The sequence below is a fragment of the Leguminivora glycinivorella genome, chromosome 12, assembly GCF_023078275.1.
Source record: "Leguminivora glycinivorella isolate SPB_JAAS2020 chromosome 12, LegGlyc_1.1, whole genome shotgun sequence".
Classification (NCBI taxonomy): domain Eukaryota; kingdom Metazoa; phylum Arthropoda; class Insecta; order Lepidoptera; family Tortricidae; genus Leguminivora; species Leguminivora glycinivorella.
This window is the reverse complement of record NC_062982.1, coordinates 8,095,165-8,114,799: the sequence shown is the minus strand read 5'-3', so window position 1 is coordinate 8,114,799 and position 19,635 is coordinate 8,095,165. Positions and strand designations below refer to the sequence as shown.

General features: G+C 35.8%; 1 protein-coding gene across 1 annotated transcript in view; it reads left to right on the top strand.

The window, feature by feature from the left end:
• Positions 1–18,114, top strand: part of LOC125231748 (allatotropin-like) — a 128,727-nt gene extending 110,613 nt beyond the window's left edge. Inside the window, exons 8-10 of the mRNA XM_048137314.1 lie at positions 106–187; positions 11,076–11,163; positions 16,557–18,114. Of these exons, the coding sequence (XP_047993271.1) occupies positions 106–187; positions 11,076–11,163; positions 16,557–16,598 (212 nt within the window). The 3' untranslated portion in view covers positions 16,599–18,114. The remainder of the gene's footprint in view (positions 1–105; positions 188–11,075; positions 11,164–16,556) is intronic.
• The last annotated feature ends 1,521 nt before the right edge of the window (positions 18,115–19,635 follow it).

Below are 19,635 nucleotides of genomic sequence, written 5' to 3'. Positions count from 1 at the left end.
ACGCAGAATCACTAAACGTTAAAATTGGCCCGCTTTTCTACAAAATGGGCTTCTAGTCTTTTCGAACAGTATTGGCTGTCAGTTTAACCCTCAATACTGTTTCAGTGTACGGTTTGGACAACTTCTGGGAGACGCTGGCCGCACCGGAGAGGGAAGGACAAGAAATGGAAGATGACAAGCTTGAAAGGTAAGCGTTTTGACGTTACACTTTGTACAGTCCTACTGTAGTTTATCAAATACCTATATGTATTCGTCACTCCTGGCAAATAACGGGTTGAAATAAAACGAAACTGTGACATTGCAGTGACAGTGACAGGTTGCTAGCCTCTCGCCTACGCCACAATTTAACCCATATCCCACATTGGACTTCTGCGACACCCACAGGAAGAAAGGGGTGGTGAAATTCTTAACCCGTCACTAGACGGGCAAAATTAAATACCTATACAGTATAGGCTATACTTAAAAATCGATGCGCTATATTCCTTTTGACGATGTCTGGCAGAAGAAATATGGTAGGGTAAACTTTTTTTTTGAAAGTTTGTTGAATAACCGCCGGCCGTAGTTTGAGAAATGAGGGTGTTAGAAAGACTTTCAAGCGTTTGAAATGATGATTATCAATTCCTAACAATATTTGTTAAAACATGTATAAAAATCAGTCTTGAGAATTTAAGGAAAATTAGTGTTTTTTAAAACTTTGTAGCAAAAAACGGCCGTTAGGCCGAACTAGCTACTAGCTACTATGCAAACTTTAAACGTCTCTTGCTCTATGACAACGCCAAATCAAAGGTAGCCGAATCGGCTAGTGTAATTATCAATCCAATTCCGATTCATTGACCCCTAACTGCATCTGGTTGGTAATTAGGATACCTAGAATAAACGCTAGTCATTATTGGACCTGATGGGCAAGAACGGTCGCGCGATAAATGATATAACATCGGCCCGTCCTTTTCGCACTATTTGTAAGTGCGATAGGGACGCATCGATGCGATAAAGTTTATCGAACTAGTGTGCTACGCCCGCTGAACTCTAATTATCGGTGAAATATGGACTACTAAATATATAAGTCGGGTACGGGCAATAATACCCCCAGTTTTCTTCCCTGTATTTTAATTGAAAATATGTTTTGCACTATTTGATTTTAACCATATCCATGACTTTTCCGATTTTTGATTTTGTAAAAATTATGAGAGAAACCATTTTTTACGTACTAAAAAGAATCCTAGCTCAAATAATAATAAAAATTCGCATTTGGGTTCTGGGTTGGGTTGGGACTGCGGTTCAATTTTCAAACAAAACAAAAATTTTAAACTTCTAACTTTCAACATTCGCAGCATCAACAAAAACCTTGACTTATTCCTCTTAAACTTACACCGTATCCAAGTTGAGTTTGACATTCTGGTACTGACGGAATGTAGATTACAGGACACATCACTAGTTGAGCAATTGCCGGGATATCTTTCCTACACTACCACCCATAATATAAATCAGAATGGTGGGGTTGTGGTGTATGTAAGAGACCACTGGAATGTTAATGTAGCAGAGCCACCCTTCAGCGAAGCATGCTGTCTTTTGGTAGATATCCCGAAAGTGGTTACAATTCTTGGCTGTTATAGATCCCCGTCATTTACAAACACCACAAACTTCCTACATGATCTTGACAGCACACTCAGCGGGCTTGGTCACGTTAACCAATTAATCATTGCAGGCGACATTAACATAGACATACTAGCCAACACACATCGAGCCAATGTATCAGAATACCTATCACTCCTTGCGGAACACGGACTTGCACCAGCAATAACATTACCTACACGTGAGGGGGCATGTCTGGACCACATTTTTGTTAAGACTAAACGCTCAGTGACGGGCCTGGTGTGTGACCTCAATGTAACGGACCACAAGGCTGCCGCCATTGAGGTCTCTCACCGCTCGCTGTTTTATCCAAAGTGTACTAGAACCAAAACTACTATTGACTTTAAGGGCGTCGCGTTGAAGTTGACGTCGTCTACTTGGCCTGGCGTCATGGATGCAACTGATGTGAACACGGCGGCGAATGCATTCATGACGACAATTACGAGCGCGGTCTCGGAAAATTCAAAACAAACAACGATCGCTCGCTCGAAATTTACTATGAAGCCTTGGATGACGCCGGGACTGCTGCGTTGTGCAAGGCACCGCGACAAGTTGCACTTAAGGGCAAAACAATTTCCTGAAGACGCCATACTACAACTAACCTACAATCGTTACAAAAACTTCTGTAATAACTTATTAAAAAAGCTCAAAGCACAATACGAGAAACAAGAACTAGCAGCTAATAATCACAACACGAAGAAACTTTAGAATGTGATCAAAAATATATGTAACATTAGTAGGAAAAACACTCAATCCACGGAGCTTATTTCGACGTCTGATCCTGTAAACTCTCTAAACAATTGTAACAATTTTTTTACTTCCGTAGGACAAAAGCTGGCTGGTAGTATTATCTCAGACTCTGGACAGTCAGAGGATTCATTGGCAAATAGACTCCCACTGAGTGGTAGTGTGGGGCATTGCTTCTTTATGCAACCAACAGATCAAAAGGAAATTGAAAACATAATACTGCAACTAAAAGATGACAGTGCACCTGGACCGGACGGAATCGGAAATAGGCTTATAAAGTGCTTGAGGTGTGCGATAATTGAACCTTTAACCCACATCTACAATCTTAGCCTCGGACTTGGCTGCTTTCCGGATGTCTGGAAAATTGCGGCTGTAACTCCAATCCATAAGGAAGGACCAAAGGATATCCCTGGAAACTATAGGCCCATATCTCTGCTCAGCGCGTTTTCCAAAATTTTGGAAAAGCTTGTTAATAGACGACTGGTGGACTACCTAGAAAAGTTTAATCTCTTATCTAACCGTCAATATGGTTTCAGAAGAAACCGTTCCACGGAAGATGCCACTCTAGCTCTTACAAACCTTATCTCATCGTACTTAGATAAAAACTCAAAATGTATTGGGGTCTTCTTAGATCTCGCAAAGGCATTCGACACGGTTTCTTCCTCGATCCTGCTCCGGAAACTCCAAAATATGGGTATACGGGGAGTTCCATTGGCCTGGTTCACTAGTTACCTTTCTGGTAGAAGGCAGTTCGTTAAGGTGGGCTCTTTTAAAAGTGACTATGAGCACATAGCTTTCCCTCAGGAGTCCCTCAGGTATATATTGATAGCATTCTAGGTCCAACTCTCTTTTTACAGTATATATTGATGATGTACTTAATCTTAACATTCCTAATTTTTCCAACACATGCGACTGTGACATAATCCAGCGCGCTGAAGTTATAAAATACCTGGGACTTTATGTAGACGAAAACTTAAGTTTTAAACATCATATTCACAAACTCTCGGGTAGAGTTAGGAAGTCTATTTTCATTTTCAAGAAACTTCGTAGCTCTGCAGACGAGTCTCTATTAAGATTGGTCTATATTGCCTTGTGTCAATCAGTTATCTGCTACTGCATAGCTGTCTGGGGCAGTGCTGCTAAGACGGTTATGCTGGAGATAGAGAGAGCGCAGCGCTCAGTACTAAAAGTAATGTTCAAGAAGCCTTTCCGTTTTCCAACTGCTGATCTCTTTGTGTTGGCTAATGTACTCACTGTTCGCCAACTTTTTTTACATAAGATTTGCTTACAAACACATGAGTCATCTAGACTACTAAAAGATTACACGGCCTTATCACAGAAACGCGTCTTTAACCTGCCCACCCCAAGAGTTAACTCAGCTTTTGGCAAACGCTTTGGGGATCGCATCCGTGCATCTACATACAACGCAATTAATAAATTATGTAACCTTAGGGTCTGTAGTCTAAAGGAGGCAAAAGTATTACTCTGGAATTTTTTGCATTCACAGAAATATGCTGAGACAGAAGATTTCGTAGCTTCAACCTTTTAGTTTCAACTTGAGCCTTGGTTGTATAAATTTTACTTTTAAGTAGTCTTATTTAAAATTGTAACTAATTCAGTAACACAATGTAAATGGTTCCCCGCGACACAGGCACAGCCTAGTGCGAGGACCCCTGGAAATGTAGAAACCTAACTCTGTTAATAAACTTTCTTACTTTCTTACTTACTTTCTCTTACTTATTTGGTATCGAACGTGAAACGATAACTTAAAACGTATAAAATGTTGTAATCCATTTTGAAAATCTTAAATATCTTAATATTTAGAGAGGACACTGATGAAGGTTGTCCTCTTTCGCCGTAGCTGTTTTATTTTCAGCCTGTGTTTTTAGTACACAAAGGTCTTTTTTTTAAATTAAAAACAACATTCAATTGCACAGAAAATATCACGACATAATTCAACAATTTCTACACTTAGTATGAAAATCATATTAAATATGTATGATGTAGGTTGTTATGAAAAGGTTAAAATGTAAGTGTTTTTTGTGCAAGAATAAATAATTGAATCACGAAGAAATAAACAAAACAAGGTAATCAAGGTACTGACAACAAAAAAGTTTTGCCAAATGCGTTAAATATTTTCTCACAAAGATTTTTAATTCAAAATAGTATAAGAATAAACGAGATATATTATCCATACTAATATTATCACGGCAAAACGGAGCGACGAATTGACGTGATTTTTGAAGTGGAGATAGTTGAAAGGATGGAGAGTGACATAGGGTACTATTTGTTACTTTCTAGCCCCCACTTCTCTAAAAGGGGGGGGGGTGGAAATTTGTATGAAGCATTCCGCAATTTTCGAATTTAACGCGTGCGAAGCCGCGGGCAAATGCTATTATACTATTATTATACTTGAATGCTTATCACTAGTACTTTTAACAACTACTTGTACTTTTTTCTAATGTCACTGTGACAAGGTAAAAAAAATATTAACTATTTTGACCTATGTAATACATTTTTAACTTCTGATTAGCAGAAACGTCTGCAATCGATGCCACTAGGCTTAGAATAAATTTAAAAGTGGAAAATGTCTGCCTTGGGTGAGACTTGAACTCACGGCCTCTGGATCGATACTCCAGCGCTCTGCCAACTGAGCCACCAAGACTTCAACCAAGCCAGCGAAATTTTCCACTACTAAGGTCAATGGGACCCGTAGCGACATCTACCGTAAGAGTGTTAAACTTCTTAAACGGCAACCGGAGTTCCAAGTCATATTGGAAATTCACCAGTAATACACATTAATACATGTAATACATATTAAAGCAGTAATATTCTCTTCCTATAAATGATTTCCGCAAAGGCGCAAATCGGGTTTAATGAATTAACGATGTTGTAATAGATGGTTTAAGTGCCCCCTTAAATTTTAAATTTGGGTTAGTTAACACTCGCACTCGGATTATAATTGATGACGACGGGTAAAATTGGGATATAGTTCAATTAACGTTAGTTATGTTCAATACGGTTATGGCATTTTTGATTAGATTACAAAAAATATACATACATATGTATATCATTATTTACCTATAATTTTCTGAGTCACGGGAAAAGACATAGGGGGTAAGTAGTTTTTATTCCAGATTATCTTTAAGGCTTTTAAGGGGATTAAAAGGGCGTTAGAAGTTTGTACGAATAATCAATACAATGTAAATAGATTGGATGAAATAAAAAACTACTACTTAACCAATTCCACGCAAATGAAGTAACGTTCAAAAGCTTGTGGTGAACAATTAACCCTTGGAATGCCAAGAACCACTAAAGTGGTCGTGTGCCGTCGTGCCCACCACGCCAATGACCACTAGAGTGGCTATGGCGGACGCCGTCCAAGTAATTGCCATGCTGACAAATAAGGGATTTGTTATTTACTAAGTAGAGGTGATAGCCTGGAGGCCACATTTTGAGAGGCAAAGCCTTCGAAAGGTTATAGAAAGACCGAGACAAGAAACTTTGAACTGTATGAAATTATCGGTACGTCTTTTACATCGCGCTCAAAAAGTTTTGAAACCGTATAAACTTCTATTGTACCAGATTTCTTAACTTTTCGAGTCGTGTTGGTAGTTCTCTCTAAAAGTGAGACTATGGTAAACGTGGCACTTGTTTCGGATAGGATTTTTTGTAGACTGAGCGAACACCGCTTTAAAATAAAATAATGAGAAATAGCATATAATGAAAACCAAATGGGATAAAATTAAAATTCTGTCTCAACCCTTAAATGCATGATTTTTTCTTTTAACGTGATATTAATGTATATGTGATAGAAAATGGTTTTCTGACTCTGGGAAAAAATATTTAAGATCGATTTTTATACTAAATCAGTGTTAGAAGTTAAACAGGCCAAATCTTATTTATATGAATATATCGTTATTGGTAAGTTTTATTTAAAAAGTTTTACTTTTATTAAAAAGGTACACTATTTGTGAAACAACTATGATAAAATGTTTAAACATAAACTAATACTAACACTGAAAAAATCAGCCTAAATCACATACTAAAAATCACCATCATCCTGTTTTTTCACTTTTCCGCCATTTCATCTTAATCCTTAAATAATAAAGAATTATTTTTTTATATATTTAATTGTTTATTAAATAATAATAAATAATGAATAATACAATAACTAAGCAATAAATGTGAATTTGTATAGAAGTTACATATTGAGCCACAGGCCATCAAATTTATGATGCATAATATATACAGGGTGATTCATGAGTCGTGAGCAGGAGTGAACAGGGTACTGGGGAGGGTCACACTGAGCAACTTTCATAATGGGGCAACACTAAATTGTGATTATTTTTCTTAACTATGACTTAATTGATAAGTACTTAATTGATAGCTAATTATCAATTACGTTCTAATTATGACTTAATTGATGATTAACTATAAATTAAGTCATAGTTAAGAAAAAAAAAATATCACAATTTAGTGTTGCCCCATTATGAAAGTTGCTCAGTGTGACCCTCCCCAGTACCCTGTTCACTCCTGCTCACGACTCATGAATCACCCTGTATACATCACCATGCCTTTAAGGGTTAAAGCTAGTGGTAAATACTGATACTAAAAAAAAACCAGTAACATGATACTTTCAACTCTATCAATAATGGCCCCACTTCTTCGTCACACTTAAAAAGTTTTCTGTATAAAGTTCTGAACTATCAGATTTCCGATCGTAAGCGTGTCATCCACCTGTTGAGAGTTCTCTCTAATAACTACGCTGCCTGAACTTCTGGTTAACTTTGCTTTGACACGTAATGTAAAACTGATTTTCGCATCGTATAAGGTCCAGGGGACAATTTCGACTGAAATAATGATTAAATATATAGTACCTACCCACTTGTCACGCCTGTTTAAGCTAATAGTGTAAATAGAACATGAAAAAAACCGGTCAAGTGCGAGTCGGACTCGCCCACCGAGGGTTCCGTACAAACTTTCAAACTCCCCAGTTAAAATATTCTCATGTTTTCACATAACTCTAACGACTTGACTAGAAGACAAAAGTATGGGTACTAATGAGCATTATTGTGTATAGCGCCATCTCTCGGTGAATTCGCTAACTAATTTCCGCGACCATAGTATGTTGGTTTTTCAGGGATTATTCTTTGTAATGTTAACCGATTTAAACAATTTTTACTTTATTGGAAAGAAGATAATTTAAGTAACATCTCGTATTAATTTGAAGTACTATATACATCCGCAAAGGTGGGTAAATTAAAAGTAAAAATCTGAAAAGTTTTTTGTGAATAAAAAAAAAGTTTTCAAGATACAAACACGATTATATTTTTCCTGTAATATTTAGCATAAAATCAATGTTTCCTAAAATTTTCATAATTTTTCGTTGGTAAACTTCGGAGATAAGGGGGGGGGAACGGTATTTTTTTTTACATTTTCCTTCAAAATTCTTTTTTTTTCCACAACAAAAAAAATAAAAAAAATAGTTTATTTACGTTCAATTTGAGCTCTTTCTAACGATACCCCACTTGACCTAGTAACTTGAAATTTACAGTTTGCCCCCCTTTCATTTTGGCCATTTTCTACAATTAAAATTAATAAATTTAAAAAAATTATACCTTCTATTTGTAGAGGTTCACAATGTTCACAACTATTCCAAATTTCAAGTTGATAGCATTAGTAGTTCTCGAGATATTTAGGAATGTGACAGACGGACAGACAGACGGACAGAGTCGCACCATAAGGGTTCCTGTTGTACCTTTTTGGTACGGAACCCTAAAAAGAAAGAAATTAGTTGAAATTACACGCCAGACAAACCCCGCTCCCCGAGGCTCCCTCCCCCCGTTTATTTGTATACAATTTGGTAAAACAATATAGCCACATTTATTTTAGACGTTAAACTTTCGTGAGAGATATTCAAATATTGAAGAATCTACGGTTGCACTCACGTTATTAAAATCTTCTTTCTTAATAACGTGAGTACAACCGTAGATTTATTACACATTTATTTTGATTATATTTTAATCGTTCCGATCAAAATGCGTACCAAATTTTTTTTCATTCTTATTTTCTATTGACGCCTATTTCTAAGTAGCATGATTAAACAAAGTATTTTACGGCACACTGTAAATAAAAACAAGAAATGACACCATCCGTAACCATACCGTCATACTAAAGTATGAAACTCATGAATACTAACAGACTTGCTCTAAGAAATATAAAGTTGCTCATCATAAAATAACTACGTTTTATACCTCGTCTTCTTTGAAACTAATATCGTTTCTCTGTGGCACCGTGATTATATTATATTTTAAAATTTGAAATTCTCTGAGAATTGTCTCATAGTTTTGTGTTCTCATATACTCACATATTATTGATACATCATACATACATATAATCACGACTGTATCCCATAAAGGGGTAGGCAGAACACATGAACTACTCAAGTTTCAGTGCCACTCTTGGCAAAAAATGGTTGAAAGACATCCAAATTGCGACATTGCAGTGACAGGTTGCCAGCCTCTGGCCTACGCTACAATATAACCCATATCCCACAGTCGACTTCTACGACACCCACGGTAAGAAACGGGGTGGTGAAATTCTTAACCCGTCACCACACGGGTCCTCAATAAATAACGGTTATGTGGTAGGCGAGAGGCTGGCAACCTGTCACTGCAATGTCACAGTTTCGTTTTTTTTCAGCCCCTTATTTGCCGGGAGTGGCACCCCGGGAGTTGGTGGTTTCATGTGCTCTGCCTACCCCTTTATGGGATACAGGCGTGATTGTATGTATGTATGTATGTATGTATGTGGGACTCCTGTATTGGCTAATATACCCACTATACCCCCCCCCCCCCCCACATGCCATCTCGCCGCCTTGTTGGCGGGGTTACCGGAACACTTGCACTGCCGCACACGTGCGGCTTCTCCGCGGATACCCAAAGGCCCTCCACAATGAGTACGCCAGATGACAGGGCGCACCTTCCTCCTCGGCCGCTTATAGGTACAGTGACGGACCCCCTCGAGTCCGCCACAAAGAGGCCATGGGCGCCAGGAGAGTTCCGGCGCCCAGCGGTGGAAATGGTCTTTGGTTCCACCGCTAACCAAGTCGGCCGCAAAGTATAGGGCGAACGGCGCACATTAATGCCCCGCCAAGGTCGCAGGGGGTAGGGAGAGTGGCCCACCGCTATACCATAACTCCTCTCCCCCTACGATCCCACCTCAGCTACCGAGGGAGAGCACAGAGCGGCATCCCATACCGGATCTTCCCTCCCACGGCAGTCCTCCCAGACGCGTCTCAAGTGGACTTTACGATTACAAGCCCACAGAGCGTCCTCCTCGGGCCAGCTCGCCCAGCAACAAGCCGGCCCTGGTTGCCTCTTCGCTTCACCGTGGGTGACCAACTGACTAAGCAACCTGTGGGGGGATGATGTAAAACCTAACCTACCTAATTATATTCTGTTCGTTCTTAAAACTTAAATAAACACATGTGATTGGCTCAAATCTATTTCCTGAACCCTTTTCATGGCGTCATTCTTATTTCGCGTGGTCAGTAGCAATAAAATGGTTTACGAGGCGGTAAAAAGATCAAGGATCGCTTTCGGGAAATGGTTATACTTTAACAATTGGTTCATGTTTGATAAAGAGCCGCTAAAGGGGTTTTTCATGAGGTACTTACTTTGATAGGAAAGTAATCGTTATGGTATGTTTGAATGAAATTGTGAAATGATGTTGGATTTTTTATTTGAATTTGATTTATTTTAGATTACTTATGTTCAAACATTAAACTGGGCTGTGGGCGGTCAGTTGTCCTGGATTTGATTCAAACGACGAAGGATATTAGGTGCCTAGTATCTACCCCAAGTGATAGCGATCGAAACGCAACTTTCACTGTCGCACTAATATAAAATAGTTATTTTAATATAACGCCGAGTGTGGAATTGAAAAACGAGCAAGTGAAAGGATTCTATAGTTGAACCACGAGCGAAGCGAGTGGTTCGAGAATAGAATCCTGAACTTGGGAGTTTTTTAACACACGAGAAGTAAAATACATTTGCACCCGAATGTAACACAAAACTTTTCCCCTCACTAAAGCGAGGAAACTACAACGCAAAAAATGCGTTTATCACTGCTTCCAGTAGTTCCGCAGGTGGTAAATCATCTTTATTACTAGATTCACCAACTTTTATCAATTTTAAAGTTAATTTGACTTTATTCAAGGTCAAATTACCTACTTTACCCACTAGTGGATAAAATGTGTTTTTACCCGCTGGTATTAAAGGACAAAACACGTGTTTCCGAGCTAGTGAGGGGAAAAATAATATGTTTCGTTATAGAAAGCGAAAACTAGAGTAGGTACATAAACCTTTCCAAAATGAGGTTTTTAGAACAAAAAACGTCAAAACTAATTGTGAGTGCCAGTTTCATGATTATCATTTACTTTTTATGTGAAAATACATTAAAAAATAGTAAAAAAAAAAAAAAAATTTTTTTTTGCAACGTTTCCTCATCTGTATTGGAAAAAATCTTTCTTTTAGCCTCAGAAATGCGTGGTTAAAATATCTTGCAATGCTCACGAGCACCGTGTATAGAGGTAATAAATACCTGTGGAATGAGGACACTATCCCTACTTGTTTCGCTAAGTATGGTGTGATAAAATGAAACAGATGATAACGTATTTCAATTGTTTCCAGCATCCCTTTGGATTGGTTCGTGAACGAGATCGTGAACAACCCCGACTTCGCGCGATCCGTGGTCCGCAAATTCGTAGACATCAACCAGGTTCGTAATATTCTGTGTAAATTTTTTTCTACTGTTTATTATGAAAACTAAAAATGGACATGTGAAATTGATTTAATTATCTATACTAATATTATAAATGGGAAAGTGTGTGTGTCTGTTTGTTTTTCCGTCTTTCACGGCAAAACGGATTGACGAATTGACGTGATTTTTTAAATGGAGATAGTTGAAGGGATGGAGAGTGACATAGGCTACTTTTTCTCTCTTTCTAACGTGAGCGAAGCTGCGGGCAGAAGCTAGTAAGTTACCTATAAGTTTTCGTGCATTTCGCTTTCACCAAAAGCGGGCGTAGCGCACTAGCATGTTAAACCATATCACGTCAGTGAATCCCTATCGCATTTACAAATAGTGCGAAAAGGACCTACTGGCGTGATAAGCTTTATCATGCGTCCGTGCTTTCCTGCCAGATCAAATCCTATTTTTGAATTCCGTGCGCCGTGTACAGTGCTACGCTTCGCCCGTCGTAATCCGAAGCATCCTTATTTAAATACATTACAATAAATAGTGAAAATTCTCGTATTACCATGCTACTGACATGTGTTTAAACGATCTCGATTTTCTGAATGCTTATCCCTGTCCGTGTTCGAATGCAAAATTGAATTTAAGTTCTCGTATTTTTTAATTATGAACGTAACGAATGAACGAACGTATTTCTTACTGGGGACGCTATTGCACAACACCCTGCATTTTATGATTAAGCACTGAGACTTGCCACAGGTTGTTCCTTGGGTGGCCCTGAGTAGATAAAGATCGGGAGGCATTGAGAGCCCCCCTTAATTTAGGAGGGAAGAGGGGGGGAAGGCTGGCGCCGCCGCGCTTCCTTTGAAACCATATTTCTCTAAAACTATACAAAATAGGGCATGCGATATATCATTTTCGGATAAATGAAGGACGAGGAATTCATTTTTGGAACAAAAAAAATGTATTTTAGAACAAAAATACAAAATAAAATGGGAAAATCTGAAAACGAGATTTTTTTTTATACATATTATTGCACATTTTATGAAAACTGTAATGGTTTTTTCTAAATAAAAAATATTATTTAATAGCTACATTTATCTAGTTTTAGAAAATGTATAATTTGTTCTAGAAATATATTATAGGACGAGTGATAAAAAATAATTTACATCGCCCGATAGGCTGATTTGAATGCTCATTTCAATAAGTTTTGTCAATGATTTCAGGTATAATCACTATTTTTAACACACAAAAGCCGTAATCATTGTAGTTTATGGCTATTTTAGTGATTAATGTACTTAAAATAAAAAAAAATACAAATTTTTTTTAAAATATTAAAAATGTGATATTTTTTTTTAACATTATCCTATTTTGTTCTTTCTACACAATATATATCTAAAAGCAATAAATATCAATAAAAAGCCACATTTATACAGTTTATAAAAATATATAGTTTGTTATATAAATATATTACGAAACGCGAGATAAATAATAATGAAAATGAAAATTTTAATGTACATCTTACGTTGCATTATTCGATGAGGTGAGGTAAAGGTACTACCCGCTATGCCACTGCATTAACTTCTGAGCATTAACTCCACTGAGTTCGTCTAGTAATACAGAAATATACTTATTCTAATAACGTTTACACATGTAGGTATATCACGACCCAGTACAGAAAATTGTAAAAGTCCTATAATATAGTTTATTTTGATTGTAAAATAAAATTGCATGTGACTTATATTGCAAAAAAAATGTCTTAATCACGTTCTCCTCTCCTAAAGCAGTTCTGCATGCATAGGCTTGAAGATTTTTTAGTTTACTAGCAGAATTTAGTTCCTTTGGGCCCCCTTAAATCGGTTTTACCCATCCATAAAAGATAAAATAAAAATCGTCATATTCTTCCTTTCAGTATCAATGATAGTTAGTTATTGCGCAATAGTGCCATAAAAAATAAACTAGATTCGTATTAGCATTAAACATTAATGATTTTTGAACTAAGACATTGCTTTTGTACAAAGGAGAACCTCAAAAAATGGTCTGACTAGACGAAAACATGTGTATCGGGGCTAGTACTCAAGGCTCTCAAAAAGTGTAGCTATTTTGAGTTATTCAAATAAAACAACATGAATAGTCTGAATTTAATTATGTATATATCACAACATCCACTGCATAAGCACATCAGCTCCGAACATTTAATTTAAAAAGTATTTTTTTACGGTTGCACCTTACGCGGCACTGTTTTTTATTACACCTGCATCCGACAATTTCGAGGCATGTTTCTGCAGCAACAGGCAACGTTGCGGGCAAGTAGGCTCCCAAATCCCAATTGTTACAGACTTTCGTCCAGCCACAAGTAAAAAATAATGGCAAATTTTGAATTGGGTTTAGTTGACCCCATACATGGACACCTTGATATACCTATAACCCTTACAAAAATGGTGCAAGGCAGCTTTTGTCGGTGAAATGCTGTTAATTTGGCGGTCTTTTTTGGTTAATAACTATTTTCGGCACTCGTTAACCAAAGTACAGGACGCAGATCTGGAATAATAAATATGTCAAGTAAGAATTATCCATAAATTATGCAAATCATATAGATAACTACTATTTCACAAGATGTATGTATTAGGATCAGATGTATATATCTGACCTATCATATCAATCGATCATTTCATGTAATATAAATAGTTAAATTCAGACTATATAGGAGTATGTTGTTTAATTTGAAGTACTCTAAATAACTACACTTTTTGAGAGCTTTGAGTACCTTTACCTCACCTCATCGAATCATACAAGCTGACCCGTACCGTACATCAAGATCGCCCTGCCACGTCACTTTCATTATTTTTTATCTCGCGTAATATATTTATATAACAAACTATATATTTTTATAAACTGTATAAATGTGGATTTTTATTGATATTTATTGCTTTTAGATATATATTGTGTAGAAAGAACAAAATAGGATAATGTTAAAAAAAATTATCACATTTTTAATATTTTTTTAAAATTTTGTATTTTTTTTTATTTTAAGTACATTAATCACTAAAATAGCCATAAACTACAATGATTACGGCTTTCGTGTGTTAAAAATAGTGATTATACCTGAAATCATTGACAAAACTTATTGAAATGAGCATTCAAATCACCCTATCGGGCGATGTAAATTATTTTTTATCACTCGTCCTATAATATATTTCTAGAACAAATTATACATTTTCTAAAACTAGATAAATGTAGCTATTAAATAATATTTATTATTTAGAAAAAACCATTACAGTTTTCATAAAATGTGCAATAATATGTATAAAAAAAAATCTCGTTTTCAGATTTTCCCATTTTATTTTGTATTTTTGTTCTAAAATACATTTTTTTTGTTCCAAAAATGAATTCCTCGTCCTTCATTTATCCGAAAATGATATATTGCATGCCCTATTTTGTATAGTTTTAGAGAAATATGGTTTCAAAGGAAGCGCGGAGGCGCCAGCCTTCCCCCCCTCCTCCCTCCTAAATTAAGGGGGGCTCTCGATGCCTCCCGATCTTTATCTACTCAGGGCCACCCAATGAACAACTGTGCCAAGTCTCAGTGCTTAATCATAAAATGCAGGGTTCCCATACAAGACATAGCAATAGCGTCCCCAGTATCTGGGATATGATATCTAAAATATGTTAATATGAAATCTATGTGTAGTCTGTATTGTTATGTACTAAAATAAATGTACTAATATTAAACAAAATCTACCTTCAATAGGTTAAAGTTGAGAATCAATGAAAATATTACACATCCAAAGAATAATGTTAGGATTAGGTTACTTAGGCCCACTTGCACCAACCACTTAACTCAGGGTTAGTGGGCTGTCATCTGTAAAAGTCCATATGAAATGGTGGGTTGGTTGGTTAACCAAAAAATGTGGTAACTACCCGAAAATATACAAATTATTTGTTTACGTTTTTTTGAATACCTAAAGTACGGATTATAGCCATGTTGACTGACTATTTAGCAACGTGTGAAGGGTAGCAATTATTGTCACATATATACGGGATCTTAACCCACATCAATGGTAGCGGCGCCCGTCGGGACTAATTTGACCCCATACGATTTAACATAGAACCCACAAAATGAGGACAGCACCAGTAAGCGTGTAGCGAGTACCTCGATTAACTTAAATAACTTTTTTCCCTCATATTATTTTGCAGTTTTCCGAGCATAAAGCAAAAATCCTTTTTTAACGATAATAAGTCGTCATTATCACCAAATGGGTTACATAAAGGACCTATTAACCCCTTTACAGTTTGCACGCTGCGAAAGTACCGTAAAGCGAAGTACGGGAAATTAGTTCCCGTACTATAAGTACCGAGACTTGTTGAAGTGACGTCATCGCGCGTAACTACAAGCAGTTTAATTAATTAGCTCTATAGGTACACCCAGGAGCATTAAGCGGGTTATTAATAGAGAATTCCTATGAATAATACTTGTTTTTTTACGACTTGGGTTTGAACCTAGGAATTTTGCATATGAGCGAACAGCGAACTGAAATATATTTCTGCTGTTTCATATTTTTCTTTTTATTTTACATCTATCACGTCGATGGAAACAGGCACACGTAATTGTAGTGTGCACTGTACGTTACACACGCCTTTACGTAATCTCTCTATACATATATTCCGTAGGCTAAGGATCATATATCAGTAATATATCATACATTCAACCAACAAGTTGTTTCCATCAACGCTCCTCCTTTACATGGCGATCCTGCCAGAATGGAAACAACTTGTTGGTTGAATGTATGATATATTACTGATATTTGATCCTTAGCCAGCGGGTAAAAACGCATTTTATCCACTAGTGGGTAAAGTAATTTGACCTTGAATAAAGTCAAAATACTGCTTTAAAATTGATAAAAGTTGGTGAATCTAGTAATAAAGATGACTTACCACCTAATCTTTGTAGAAAACGGTCGGTTATTAGAAACCTGTACACTCCTAAGCTGCACCTTCATCTATGAGACTTGAATTTGTCATCAAAATCATTATATTTTTAACTTCGCGACTTCCACGCGGTACATCACCACTTTATTATGTAGATTTCACACTAGGATACAGTATCATATTTACTGTTTAAATTTTTTTTTCTTCATTTTGAGAACCATAACCCGGCAACGACAGAATGCTATTTTCGAAGGTCACTTGCACCACCCACTTAACTCAAGGTTAGTGGGCTGTCAACAGTCAAATTCCATAAATAAAATTCCATAAAAAAAAACCTCGGGTTAACCCAAAGGCGATCGAAATGATAAAATCGGCTCCTCTGCTATTGATATAAATGGCAAAAAAGTTTCCTTATAACAATAGATGTTTTGTTTATAAATTTATTGTTTCCGGTAGAGTTATACTAAAATCAGTTTCTTTTTTTGCAGGACGGCATGCTATCATCAGACGAACTGCTCAGGAACGTGTAAAAAGGACTTTTAGGTTATTTGTTGTAGACATTTGGATTAAATTGTTTCCCGTTATATATAATATATATGGTATGTATATGTCCCAACACTATCAAGTTTATTTGATAAATACGACTTTAAAATGTTACGATAGGTACTGTGATATCAAATAAAACTTACTAGTTTTGGAAAAATTGTGGTGATTATGTTTTCTCTACTAATTGTATAGTTTGTTTAAAGAATGGAGTATATATCTATAATGTTGTATTATTGTAAATAGTTTCTAAAATAAATACGATGTCAATGGCATAACAATTTGTCCATAAAGTAATTCCTTATATCTGTTTAGGAAGTTAGTACTATATGAATGTGTGTCTTCAATTTTCACAAATCTATACTGAGAATATATATTTAATATTTCGAGATTTTCGATGTGCGTCACACTAGTGCGACCTCTGTATTTTCCCTGTTTTGGTACCGACCAATAATACTAGGTATCATGTTTGTATTCATGTTTTTTCCGTAGAACTTTTTTATATATTTTGAACTATATTATTAAGGTAGTCTAATAATAGGCCTTTCTGATAGAGATGAAAATTTTAAAGCTAAAATCGCATAGTATTTTTTTGATTAAGATTCTGTTAGAATTCAATATATTTAATTGGATTATTCATCATGAATTTGTAGAAAAATACTCGTAAAATATGCACATCGCTTTATGTACCTATACTTGTCGATACAAATATTCACAAATTTAATGTGATATATTGGCCGGTACTGTACAGTCGAATTCATAAATATGTGTACATTTTTTCACCTCATCGCAACGAATTAAGGTGCAAAAATGTACATAATATTTATGAACTCGACTGTCCATACAGGAGTTTGATATCTAAAGTTGAGACAATCATCTTCATATTCTTCTTAATAATGTAGTTGTTGTTCCAAATTGAAATAACTTTTTACATCATTTTTATTTGTAGGTAAATTACATACAATTGTTTTTTTTTTTGTACTGCATATCTAGGTTTGGTAGGTAAATAGTAATTATCTGTTAACTTAATGCAATGTTATTTACAATAAATATGTATGTATGTATGTTAAAATAACATGTATTACTTTTTAGAGGTCCTACCACCGTGACGCATACATAGTGAAAAAAAAATTGATATTGAAAATCAAGAAGTAGTACTAAGAGGTAAAAGACTAAAATATATTTTAACGTTAGTGTTTATCAGTGTACTTTAGTTTCGTCTAATACAAAATTGAAATTTTCAAAAAAGGGGAAAGGCAACATTTTCTTAGTTATTGACACATTTATTTAGGCTGGGGTTTACTAAGTAAATTTTCCAAGTTGAATAATATTTTATATAACCTATGACACTCTACATACATGCATGTAATGTTACATAAAATACGATAAGTTTTAGGCTAACAAGTCAAATATTCGAGAATCAATGTTTTGGATACCCAATGTTTACTTAGTTTGTTGTTAAATGACACTATCGACGTTATGGATGAAATAAATTTATCGGGTACCAAATATGTGGTTTCATTTGCTTTTTTTTAGTTTTTTTTTATATAAGGCGAGTTGTTGAAACAGAGGTAAGTTGAGACAACGCGAATAATGCAAAATATAATCCAAAACACTGAAAGTCATAAGCTCAAATTTAATCTCCTCGGTGCTCAATAATAATTATTGATTTAGGTTTAGAACAAATTAGATTAAGTATTCTATTTTGGATAATTCAAAATAAAGGTTAACCAACGACAAGGAAAGGATCACCAGCGGATATTAAGACACGTCTACTCGTCGTTTTCTTGAAATCGAAAGCTGACGATGTGTCTAAAAATGTACACTGTGTCAACTTCCGTCTGTTTCAACTCACCTCTGTCTCGTACTATAGGTGCACCAAGGGAATGAAAAAGTAGAAACAGCTACTAACTGCAATTAAGCAAAATTTTCTCCTTTAGCATACATTAGTATGGACTAACTATACGGAAACGAAGTCGCACTGTCCATTTTCCAACTCTTACAGAACTGTCCAACTTTATACAGAATTCGAATTTTAGTTAAGTATAATGAAAACCAGGCATTTAGTAGATAGATTTGTATCGATAAGCGAGTTCATAGTTTCAAATAAATAGGTAAATAACGAATAAAAAATATTCAAATAACATTTTGAAACAGATTAAGTAGGTAACTACTTATAGTTAGTCTGTCGCGCCAACACGCAAGAGCGATAGAGATAGATATAGTATGAATTTTCTGAGATGAACTTTTCGCTTTTGCCGTAATCTGTTAAACAAAGGCCTTTGTTTCTATTATTGACGGCGGCTAGCTCCCGTTTAAACGGCACGTCTTAATGTAGTTAAATAGCAACTATCGTGATAGTAATACGGTTCAAATCCATAAAAAGCCCTTTCGGAGATAACACGTTTTGTCATCGTAAAAAAAGTTGCTTGCATACTGCAAACTGTTTAATAAATTTGAACCTTATTGCTATCATGATAGTTGCTTTTTAACTACACTGAGACTGAGACTTTTTAACTGCACGTGCTGTGGAAACGGGAGCTAGCCGCAGTGAATAATAGAAACAAAGGCCTTTGTTTAACAGATTACGGCAAAAGCGAAACGTTCATCTCAGAAAATTCACACGTCATGTAGAAATACATAAAGTACTTAACTGAGTTTACCGTGACGTCACTCAATTCGATTTCATATAAATTCCATATTAGCAAGTCGTTCAAATTCGTTTTGACAGTTCTTAAAAAAAGCTGATTTGACTAAGAGGCAAGTAGCCTATAGTAAAATTGACATTACAGCACTATATTTCAAAAGAATATTGTAAACTAACAGACGTTTTGACGCAGCATCACAAAGCGTAGAAGAGCAATAATATTGCTGATGGTAAGCAATTTTACTCGGAAAACCGACTATGAAATAGACAGCAAAGAAATGTTAAGATGTTTTCAATATTGTATTTCAATATTAGGTTTGAACCGGAACATACATTTTTAGCTAAGTTGAATTTTTTGCAAAATTCACGATATATTT